An 11022-nucleotide genomic window follows, 5' to 3' on the forward strand; every position below is an offset into this window, starting at 1 on the left:
CACTTATCCTCCAGTTATCCATCTTCATTGTAACAATTAATTTGTTATCTCTGCATGCTAATATATATTGCAAAATATGCATGTTTCCCTTTATTTCTATTACAATGCTAATATTGGATCTTATGGAATAAGAATATTAAATCCCAAAACACTAATTATAAAACTAATCTTTTTACTTTTCTTTTGGTGCAGAAATACCATAACAGTCGTCAAACAGTTAACTGTATGGAAACTGGAACTGACCAGCCTTCTGGAAAACATCCTATGTAGAAGTTTTCCACATATATAAACCCATATTTTGCACTTTTACTAGCTTGCTTTATAACTACCGTGCAGGTTATTTTTGAAGAGAGAGTATTAAAATTATCCCTGTTTTTATATTTGATCCTACTTTTCATAATTTGCCTTGATTTGAAAAGACTGGGAATTGGCTTTGGTGTTTTAAGCAAAGAGCAATAATATCAAAAATGTTTTTTTTAACAGGAGGAAATAAATGGATAATGACTTTTTACTTGCATGTTTATTTCATTTGGTTGACAAATTTGATAGTTTGCTTTCCCAAGATAAAACACTACCTTTTAAACGTGAGGTGAGGCTTGAAGTGAAATAATGTGTTTGAATGTAATGGCCTATTTAGCTCTTGCAAGACTTACTCACTGAGTTTAGTGAGCACCACCCTCCAGCAAATTCCATTTACAATTTTGTTCACTGACTAGGCAGCCAAGCTGGTAGAATACACTGGAAGATGCTAGTGATCTCTTGAGGTATGACACTCTCTCTAGGTGATGGGGAGAGATTTTCCCCACGGCCCATTTTACTTTAAGGAGAGGCCACAGCGTCTGCCTGCTCAACTCTACTGAATGGCAGGAGCCAAGCAGGTTAGAACTCGAGACAGATGGTAGCAACACATTATCCAACTTCTTTTCTTTAACAAACACAAGACTTAGTGTTACCAAAAACTTGATGGACTAGTCCGTGGAAAGTAGAGACTTAATGAGATGAAAAGTTGGCTCCAAGGAAGATGGACTTTGTATCAGTATGATTTACTAATGGTTCATTTTTTAAAGCAAAAGTGCTACATCATTTCAGGATATTACACTAAGTTTTTTTTTTAATTTCTGAAAATTACTAGTCATCCAAATACAAAAGCAGAAAAGAAATAGGACCAGGTGAAGACCATATTGCCGATTAAGCCTGCTTTGCCATTCTGATGGCTGATCTTGGGCTTTAACTCAACTTTCCTGTACTCTCCCTATATCCTTTGATGCCCTGAGATCAAAAATCTCAGGTAAAATATACTGCACTTTTTTTTAAACTTAGTTGAAAATAAGCAATAAAGGAAACTCTTTCCTGTTTGTCTCCGCCCCTGTCTTTCTGTGACTCCCCCCACTCTCTCAATGTCTGCCTATGACCCCCCCCTTTTTCTCTCGTTTTCTCTCTCCACAATCCCCCCTACTCTCCTCTCTCTCTCTGCACTCCTCCTCTCCCCCTTTTCTCTCTCTGCACTCCTCCTCTCTCTCTGCACTCCTCCTCACCCTCCCCCAACCTCTTGCTCCTATTTAAATACTGATGCAAAGTAATTATTCAACGTATCCACCATTTCCTTAATTTTATTGATGATATCCGCTTTCACTGGACCCATGTGGCCCCTGACACCAACCTCCTTTGTTTTCCCCCTGTTTGCAAAAATTTTCTTGATTTTTATATCATTGCAAGTTTTCATTTGTTCCCCAAAGGTCTGTCTTTAGGCCATAGCTGTTTTGTTACCCTTCAATATTCTTTGTTTTTTTTCCCCATTCACCAGGACTTGTGCTTTCTTGTGCATTTTCTTTTAATTGTACATTGTTTCTTACCTCTCTGGCTATGGCTTTCTTTAGTTGGCACTTAGTGCTCTTGTCCCTTGGGTTATGAACTGGTTCTGTATGATTTAAAATCTTTTTTGAATATCTGCCGCTGATCAGTTGGTTCTGCTCATTACCCACTTTACTATGAGCAATCTCTGTCTCAATGCACTGAAGCCAGGCTTCCCTAACCTTGCCGCTGTTTTACTGTGTCGAACTCTATTATGTTATCACTATTAGATAAATGTTTGCCCACTCCTCCTAATTTGTTTTTTCCTCCTGCCTTGGTATTGCACCCAATGCCCCAATCCATCTGAGCCCTAGTTATTGATTTTCTAGTTGTTGTGTCTTGTGGGGTTTCGCTTTGAATTCTTAACTTGGTCTTTTAGGCTCTCAATTGTATCCTTTCTTAAATTATCCAAACCAAACTCTCTCTTAATCACCATTTTTTAGGTTTTTTTCTTTCATTCAGTTGAGCTATACTTGAACTGCTTATCTGTTTTCTTTTCTCGCTAGCTGTTTTAACCCCCAAATTGGCACCTTTTAAAAAAAATCATCCCAGCCTACACTCTCAAACCCATTCTGCCAATTATACCTCCTTTATTTTAATGTCCAACTGGCTCTTCAAGTGCCATGGGCAATGCTGAGTGAGATTTACTAGCTTTTGTTTTAAAAGCACTTTAACAGGTGCAATCCTGTACTGCTGAAGCATTTCTCTGGATGGTTTAGTTGTACATATTTGCATATGATAAATAATACTTATATTCCACCGTTCTTGTATAATCTCCTTAATCAGTTTTATTTATTGAAAAATTTGGTGCCTTCAAGCTGAGCATTCTATTATTTACATCTTGAAATACCTAGTTTCTACACATAGTGGAGATATACCTTTCTCAGTTTCCAGCAGTGAAAAGCTTTCCTATTTCAGATGTCATGAAATCCAGATCCATGTTCACAGCCAATTGCATCTCTTTGTCCTAGTGTTATTTTGCCTATCCTAACCCAAGAAATATGTGGCATTTTTTTTTTTTTACTAATTTTGCTTGTTGATGCCATATTAAGGTAATTTTGTGCTCTGGGCCCATAAGTTGTAACTGCCCCAATTCACTCTGTACAAAATGCGTTAGACAGTTAACAGAGACTCTTAATTTATCAGGTGTGGGCTGCGTTCAACTCCCTGTAATACTTATTAGGCTTTCTAATTATCACTTACATCATCATCACCACATCCCCCACCCAGTCGCCACTGGCTTTGTTCTGTTGCTTTATTATCTGCTTTCTTCACTTGTTCTAACTTGACATGACGTCCTATTTCTAAACTTGCACAACCATAATCATGCCCTTTTTATTATTTTATAGTTATTGCCAATGTAAAATTATAAGATTATCTCCATTCCTGGGGTGATTTTTTTTTCTCTACTGTCAATGTTTTATTTCAATCTCTCTTCTAGTTTTCCTTCCTCTTTTTGAAGACAGTTATTGGCACTGGGACATGTTCCATAGCTATCTGTAGTGGTTCAGCATCTTGTTCAAGTGACAACATTCAAGTGTCAGCCCTAGACAGTTGAACATTGGGCTTTGGGGAAGAGAAGATCATTGCCAAAACTGACTTCACCCCTATCCAATATCCATGCATTACTTTGCAGAGAGACATTGGGTAACAACCAGGAGCAGAAACCTGTCAAGCCTGCAGTTTGAGGCTGACAATACTGCTGCCCTAGCTGAGATCGGCAAACTGAGTTCAGAGCAGCAATTGAACCTAGGATCATCCTGGTCTATGTAGTACTATCATGCTATCCAGTGAGTCATTAAGGAGCAATGAACATTTATTGTAACCTTCAGAGTAAGGTGTTTATAACAATTTTTCTCTATCCTTTACAGTGAATTTATACAGGAGATGTTGTACAATACGAAGCAGTCAGAAAATTCTGCAGTAGATTCTAGAGAAAGGGTTTCTTTATTTAAGCCAGTTTATTTTTGAGAGTTAAAGCTTGGAACATCATCTCAAATGTTGGCTTCTGTCTTGCCATGGAGGTTCAATGAGTGGCATTGATTTGTGACCAGCTAACCTTTGTCTGATGCCTCTGATTTAAAGTGTCTTGTTATTCTAGGCAAGGTAAAAGTCGTCATGTTTAGCTATTCCTGCCGAGCCTGGTGTGAGCAGCAGTAGGTCAGCTCTCCATTTTACACCCCTCCCAATTTTTCCTAGTTGCTGAAAAAGGTAAAACTGACGGCTGACCCAATGTCATCCATTTCCTGCCTGGTGGGAATGGCTGAAATAAAACCATTGGTATTGGTGCTGTAACTGCTTCAAATCCTATTCTCTTCTGGCCTGTTCCATGTAAATTTGTTTTGGGGCATGGATCCCGATCATGGAATCTAGTAATAGACTAAATTGACTCGTGGTTTTTTTATGACTGCTGCAGTGTAAACTTTCCTTTTGGAATCAAAATTAGATGAGTTTACGTGACCTTTGAAGAATCTGTGAAATGGCGAAACAGAGTAACTCATTATTACATGTACTTTGGGCTTGGTCTGAAAGTTAACAACATACTACCCTGCAGATGTTTATTTCTGCTCTAGCTCCTATTTTATAGTTCTCATCCTTATAAAGTGTCTTCTTATACTAGTGATTATATATCAGAGTATTACCTTGTGCAATTCAAAGAATAAAGACTTGCCTATCCACTGCACATCTTGTTCTAGATTGGAGAACTTTTGGTCCTGGGTTGTTGTTTTTAAAAATCCTTTCACTGTAAAATGAAAACAAAGAAAAATATCATCCTGTCATAGGGATAAGCAGGTTGAGATTTTTGGCATCCTAGTAACATCTTGGTTGCATTATTTTCCTTGTTGGAAAAAAATTGGCTATTTTCGGTTGACACTTTCATTGCATCAGTAAGGTGTCATTTGATTGGGGATGTCAAGCTGAGTTTGAAATCTATTTTTTCCTTTTGCAGCATTGAGTGTCTGATACAAGCTTTGGAAGATATTCCAGTCACGCAGAGCCTTTTTTAAAAATTGAGGACCTCTGTGCCTTGCATCTTATATTTTTGCATCTTCCCATACAAACTTGAATATAAATTCAATTTGGAATTTGTATTTGGTAGATGTCTCAAATTGAAATCTAGATATTCAGGTTATGACCCTGTTTTGATGTTTCAAATTGCGATCCATGTCTTGTGGTTGGTGCCATGGATAAGATCACTTTGCCTTCCTGAATATGAAATGAGTCATTCTGGGAGACTTGCAAAGTGAAAAAAAGAGTGGAAGAGGAAGGGAGAAAAAGATTATTGCTACCCAATAAAAGTTTCAGACTTTTTTTTTCAAACACCGCTATCATGTCAGCAATTTTAATACCTTTAAGATATTTTCTAGGCAACAAGAACTAAAGAACAATGATATCAAAGCAACCTAGTTGGAATATATTAGACCTATAAGTCTTGCATTAATAGTTAAAGATCACTGTAAATTAATTTATTTTTTGCAGATCTACCTTCACATGTTGGTCTAGATGCTCCAGTGCAGGTATCTGTTAACCAAAGAGTTTTGAATCCTGTAGCATTTTTTTTTTTTGTTTTCTTTCATAAACATTTGTCTGAAATATTAATGGGACACAATTTTTGTTTTTTTTTAATCAAGGTGAGCAAAATGATGCAAACGTGATGGAGACAACTATCATTCCAAATCCAGCTGACAGCACTGCTAATGAAAATCAAACACAGACTAGCTCTGCAGAAATCAAAACCAAAACCCTAGCAAACCCTGCTTGCTTGAAAGAAAAAAAGCCTGAAGATGGAATTGCCATAGCTAAACGTAATGCAAAGCTTAGGAAAAGACGAAGGAAAATCAAAGCTATGACCTCACCTGTAAATTCTAACCTTAAATGTGCTGATTCAAGTGAGAGTTCACAATCTGTACAGAAAGTAAAGCCAGAATCAGTTGTCCGTTCAGAGAAAACATCCTGCACAGAGCCTGATCAAGATGCTAGGAGAGCGCAGTTGGGCAAGGAGCCCCAGCCAGGTGGTAGAAAGTTACGAAAAAGAACAGACGGAGTTTTGGATGAAAAGGCTTTCATGAAGGGCAATTTTGAAAAGGGCAGTACTTTGGTAGTTAGACTGAATCGAGTGCCTATCAATGAGGACAATAAAGGAACAGGCATTTCCTGCGCTAGAAAGATCAAAGAATCTCAAATGCCAATAAGGAAAAAGAATAATGGTGCACTCAGGCCAACTAGAAGCACATCAAAAGTACTGCATCTTCGTAGCTCAATTGTGCGGTTAAAGTTTCAAAAACCAAGGCAAGCTGTTCCATGCAGAAACATAGTGCTGAAATCAATTGTTGCTACAAGAAAGCCTTTATTAACATGTAATTCCCAACGACAGGATCAGAAGATAACCAAACCCCTCTCCTGCAGAAAACGTCAAGGGAAAGAGTATCCAAATTTAGTGGGCAAACGTATTAGACATCTGTATGAGGAAAAGGATAAATCTGAGTCCTGGTATAAAGGTGTAGTGGTCAGAGTACATGAAAAGCACCAGAATCCTTTAAAGACTGTGTATGAAGTTAAATATGACACTGAACCTGACTGGCAATACTACCTTGAACTCTTACAGGATTATGAAAATGGGTGGCTAAGGGTTGATGACTGACTTGTAAAACTGAGCACTCTTTGTTTCAGTGTTTGTAATGGGGAACACCCTGTCTGACTGGCAAAAGTAAAATAGAATTGTAGATGTTTATCCAGGGGAAGTAATTCATCAGGTCTTTGTTATTTAGTTCACTTTGCAAGGAAGATGATGCTGCAGGTCTAATGTTCCCTCTAATTATTTTAGAAGTGCAGGGCCCCTTTAAATATTTTGCGTGGTAATTTAAAGAGACCAATTTGCGGCAGCCTATGAGAGTTGCTGCACAGTTAAAAGGGAACACTGCAGGTCTCCATTACAAAGGCAGATGATATTTTGAGTGCAATGATTTCACTAACATCTGGAAATGTTGGAAGAAAATGGGAATCAAATAATGTTCCTATTAGAGTTAAACTAAAGATAAAGGTCTCCTTGTCCCAAACAATTAATCCAAGAAAGGACCTGTACCAGATCTCATCCTTTGGAATTCCAGAGCTAAGGATCAATATTTTTTAGATTTGTTTCGCACCACTTTTTTAAAAAAAAAAAAAAAAAATTTCTCATGTGAAGATGTTGACTCTTGTTTTAGGGCACAGTTCATGTGCCAGCAGCAGCCTCTTCAGTTCTTGACCAAGTAACCATTCTTCATGTGCCAGCCAAGTCAGTGAGTGTTGGTGGGATGTTTAGTGATGGCGAGCATTACACCCGAGCCTGGTCCAGTTGCTGCAGGGTGTCCACACATGCACTTCCCAGTTGAAATTGCTGGATAGCCATCCAGAATTGTCACCCTGGCGCTCACCTTTTTGTATCCCCTAGCCTGCGCTATTGAGGTCGGTTGGGGCCCCTCAACCATATCCCCAGTGGAAATGAACTAACTCAGGGCTCTGATTTACAATTAACAGATGGTGCACAAGAAATTCTTGTAATCAATGAGTGTTTTTTAGACTGGCAATTTTTGTACCACAGCCATTCAAATTCAGTTCAGCAATTCAGATCTGCAAGTCAGTTTATTTAGACATAGAATTAGTTTTAAACTTTCAATAGTACCAGCACAATTATTAACTCATTCCCACCCCACCCCTACGCTGTCCATTTGCATCTCTCAAGTGAGGAGGTGGGTGCCAGCAGAGCTTTGAATTATGCTTTAATGCAAAAACAGCACTGCTTGTTGGCCTCTGCTGAAGTATTTTTGAAGAACTGATTACTGGTACTACAGGAGGCCTCCTTTAGTTTCAATATTTTATCAAATTAAAACCATTTTTTGTTGAGCGGCAATTCTATAAACACCATTAGCAGTTTTTTTTTCAATGTACGCCTGATCAGCCTCTATATGCAATAAATTTTTAAAACATCTCTCCCTTTCCCTCCGCCCAAAGAGAGCTTGTATTTATAATACTGTGTTGAGACAAATGTGTTCTTCTAAATTGTTACTGGTGTACAGACTTCAGATAAATTGGGGCATTGATAATGACTGCATTAAGTAGTGTAGTTACACTAGTGTTTTTTATGTACTTTTTGTAATAAATATAAAACTTAACTAGTTAAATTAAATGTTACTGTTACATTTCCATATTTCAGTTGTTGAAATACTAAATGTGAAAACGGTAGGTTGAAAAAAGTATTGCAGACTCCTTTTTTGTGTGTGTGTGTGTATCCTTTTGTATAAAGATTTGAAACCACTTGAAACTTTGTCTTTCGTTCTTTTGTGTTGTGTTCTTAAGTAACAAATGAGATAAGAGAATTGTGATGGCTCGATGTACTGCATCCATTGCAGGGGAACAGTTAATGCATGGCCCTGCAACCCAAAAGTATCCTCAAGTCTTGCTTTAAATGATTGGACAAATCAAGTGGAGCCCTGCATAGGGCCTGGTGGCTCTCCTGGAATCATTGCAGCATTCTGTGTGCAACTTTAACCCCATGATGAAGAACCATTTACTGCTGCTAGAAGCTGAAGGATCCTCCATAGAAGAGAAACAAGATAGAACATACATTATATAAATGCATATCACTGCCTTTTGTTTTGAAACGTTGTCACTGTTGTAGGAAATTGTGGCAGTGAATTTGTGCACAGAAAAGTCCCACAAACAGCAATGAAATAAATGAACACATTACCTGTCTTGTGTGCTGAGTGAGGGATAACTATCAACAACACATCAGGAAAGCTCACAATTTCAGTTTGATCAATTAGATCTTTTAAGCCCACTTGAGAGGCCAGTGGAGCCTCAGTTTAACATCTCAATTGGAAGAAACTTCCATCAGTGCAGCATTTGCACCATCCTGCATTAGTCTCTCAAGCATTAACCCCACAGCCCTGTGACTTGGAGGTAACCACTCACCATCTTGACTTGGAAATATATCGCCGTTCCTGCGTTGTCTCTGGGTCAAAATCCTGGAACTCACTCCCTAACAGCACTGTGGCTGTACCTACACCACATGGACTACAGCGGTTCAAGAAAGCAGCTCACCACCACCTTCTCAAGGGCAATTAGGTATAGGCAATAAATGCTGGCTCAGCCAGCGAAGCCTACATCCCGTGAATGAATAAAAAAATAGGTGAGAATGATACTGCCAAACATGGAAGATACCTAAAGGGAAGTAGGACGTCCTGTAGACAGTGGAGCTAGAGGAAATCACACAACTGACGGCCCAAAGCTTTCACTAAGGATTGACTTGTCAGACATATTCTCTCTTTTTCCATGTCCTTGCAAATTCCTCTCTGTCAAAAGCTTCTACCTAGTTTGCTCATAAGCACTGTCAACATCTAAACCATCAAAAGTTGAAAACGTGTAGAATTCTGACCTAATTTTGATGTTTGAGTAAGCCATGTTTATATAATGGTTTCCCAAAAGTGCCAAAACTTTTGATGACCCTACCTGCATTATTTCCTAACTCGCTCATTTTCACTCGTACTCAGTGCCTCACCCACTGGCACCTTTTCTGTCTCACTAGCTACTTCCTGGGTGTCTGAGCTGTTGCTAGCACCAGTAAGATGGCATTCGTGACGAACTGTTGGAAGTTGTAGATCAGGATGTTCTCAAGTGACTGAAGTGCTAACCCCTTCCTCCAAGGCACCCTTTGTGATTATGAAGTACAGAAGAGCTTACCTAGCCAGACTTTTGGTGATATTTCTGCTTAAAGCAATCATTGCTGACTAAGCAGGTGAAGCTGAGAAAATGTACAGTCATGCTTTATCAATCTGTTGCCAGCTTTGCCTGCAACTTTGCCATTTATGGGAGCATGTCTAAGCCTATGATGTCTACGGCCTTTTCCTGCAGAGCTTTGATGCTCCTCGTGGCTGCTTTCCATATGCTGCATTTCTACTTAAGCCTGTCTGTGGGATGGAGGCAAATGTTAACAGACATGAGTGGTATGAGCATTTGTCCCTTTATGAAGGCATTCATCCCATGCCCAGAGGGAGATTTGGTACATTGCAACTTGAAAATGATGTGCCTGTGAAGAGTCAGAGCCTTTGCAGCCAGCTGTATGAGCTGATGGTATGGTTAATACGGTGCTTGATTTTTCATTTTTTGATTATTCTTTTGGGTGAGCTTCCCTGATGCCCAGGTGCTAGAAGAAAAAGTGAATGAAAGAAAATGGATAAGGCTGTATGAATGGTAAAAGATAAGAATTGACAACAGTACATAAGATTTACCTTGATCGCCCCTTGTGCGATAATTGAACCTCTTCTGGCACTTGATGTCAATTCCTGGATAGTAGAGGTTGCGCTGATTGCCTCTAGCCATTTCCATGCAACCTAAATCCCTTACAGGGCTCCCTTCAGTGCCCAATAATGTTGCTCTTCTGGCCCTCATGTCCATCAAGAGGACCTTTTACAGATATGTCTGGGACTATTGACACTCCTGCTGCTACCCGTTCAGCTGTTGTTTTGCAGAAAGATCTGTGCTGCTTTGAACTGCCACTGCAAATCTGAATTTCCACACTCAGTGGTAGCAAACCTACCAGCTTACACAATGGGGGCCTGGTGGAGGAAATTACAATGGGTTAACAGTGGTTCGTGTCGTTGGGGCTGAGTTCTGTCTTGGAAGGAAGACAAATGCAATACTAGACTCAAATTGACTTCCATTGCTAAACTTTTTTTTGCAGTTTTCATAACCCCATCAAAATTTTGGAACTGTGGATCTCGCCTGTTAATTGCCAGGCTCGTTTTTCTTAGCCCCAATTGGCCTTTTGTAGCCTAAGCGTGGTTTTGGTCATTTTTTTTTTGAAAACTCATCTAGTGTGGGCCAGCAACTGGTTGTGCAATTTTTATAGCCTCTTCTGGAACCATTCTGATAGCAGACACCAACAACCTTTGTCTTTGTTGCCTCCTGCTCGTAATTGCTATGAAACATATTGAGCTTTTTGGAAACTCTGCAGATGTGAGCAGATGAGGTATTTATAACTTGACACGTATGCTGTTCATCTATTAGATGCAACCAACCCAAAATGGAAAGCTGCTGAACATTGAATCAAAATACACTTGACTATCACTGCTAGGCCCAACTTACTACAAATGCAAGCACCAGCATTCTTTAATTAGCTTATGTGTGTACTGA

At 39.1% G+C, this 11022-nt stretch overlaps 1 protein-coding gene across 6 annotated transcripts in view; it reads left to right on the forward strand.

Annotated features, from left to right (window-relative positions):
• The window catches only part of c32h15orf39 (chromosome 32 C15orf39 homolog), an 82798-nt gene extending 74653 nt beyond the window's left edge, over nt 1–8145 (forward strand). For 5 of the 6 annotated variants that reach the window (XM_041178400.1, XM_041178401.1, XM_041178403.1 and 2 more), the window contains one exon: nt 5484–8145. In XM_041178400.1, coding sequence (XP_041034334.1) covers nt 5484–6493 — 1010 coding nt within the window. In that variant the 3' untranslated portion in view covers nt 6494–8145. Of the gene's footprint in view, nt 1–5331; nt 5370–5483 lie in introns of all 6 variants that reach the window. The other variant, XM_041178406.1, reaches the window with a different exon arrangement.
• The last annotated feature ends 2877 nt before the right edge of the window (nt 8146–11022 follow it).

The sequence above is a fragment of the Carcharodon carcharias genome, chromosome 32, assembly GCF_017639515.1.
Source record: "Carcharodon carcharias isolate sCarCar2 chromosome 32, sCarCar2.pri, whole genome shotgun sequence".
NCBI lineage: Eukaryota > Metazoa > Chordata > Chondrichthyes > Lamniformes > Lamnidae > Carcharodon > Carcharodon carcharias.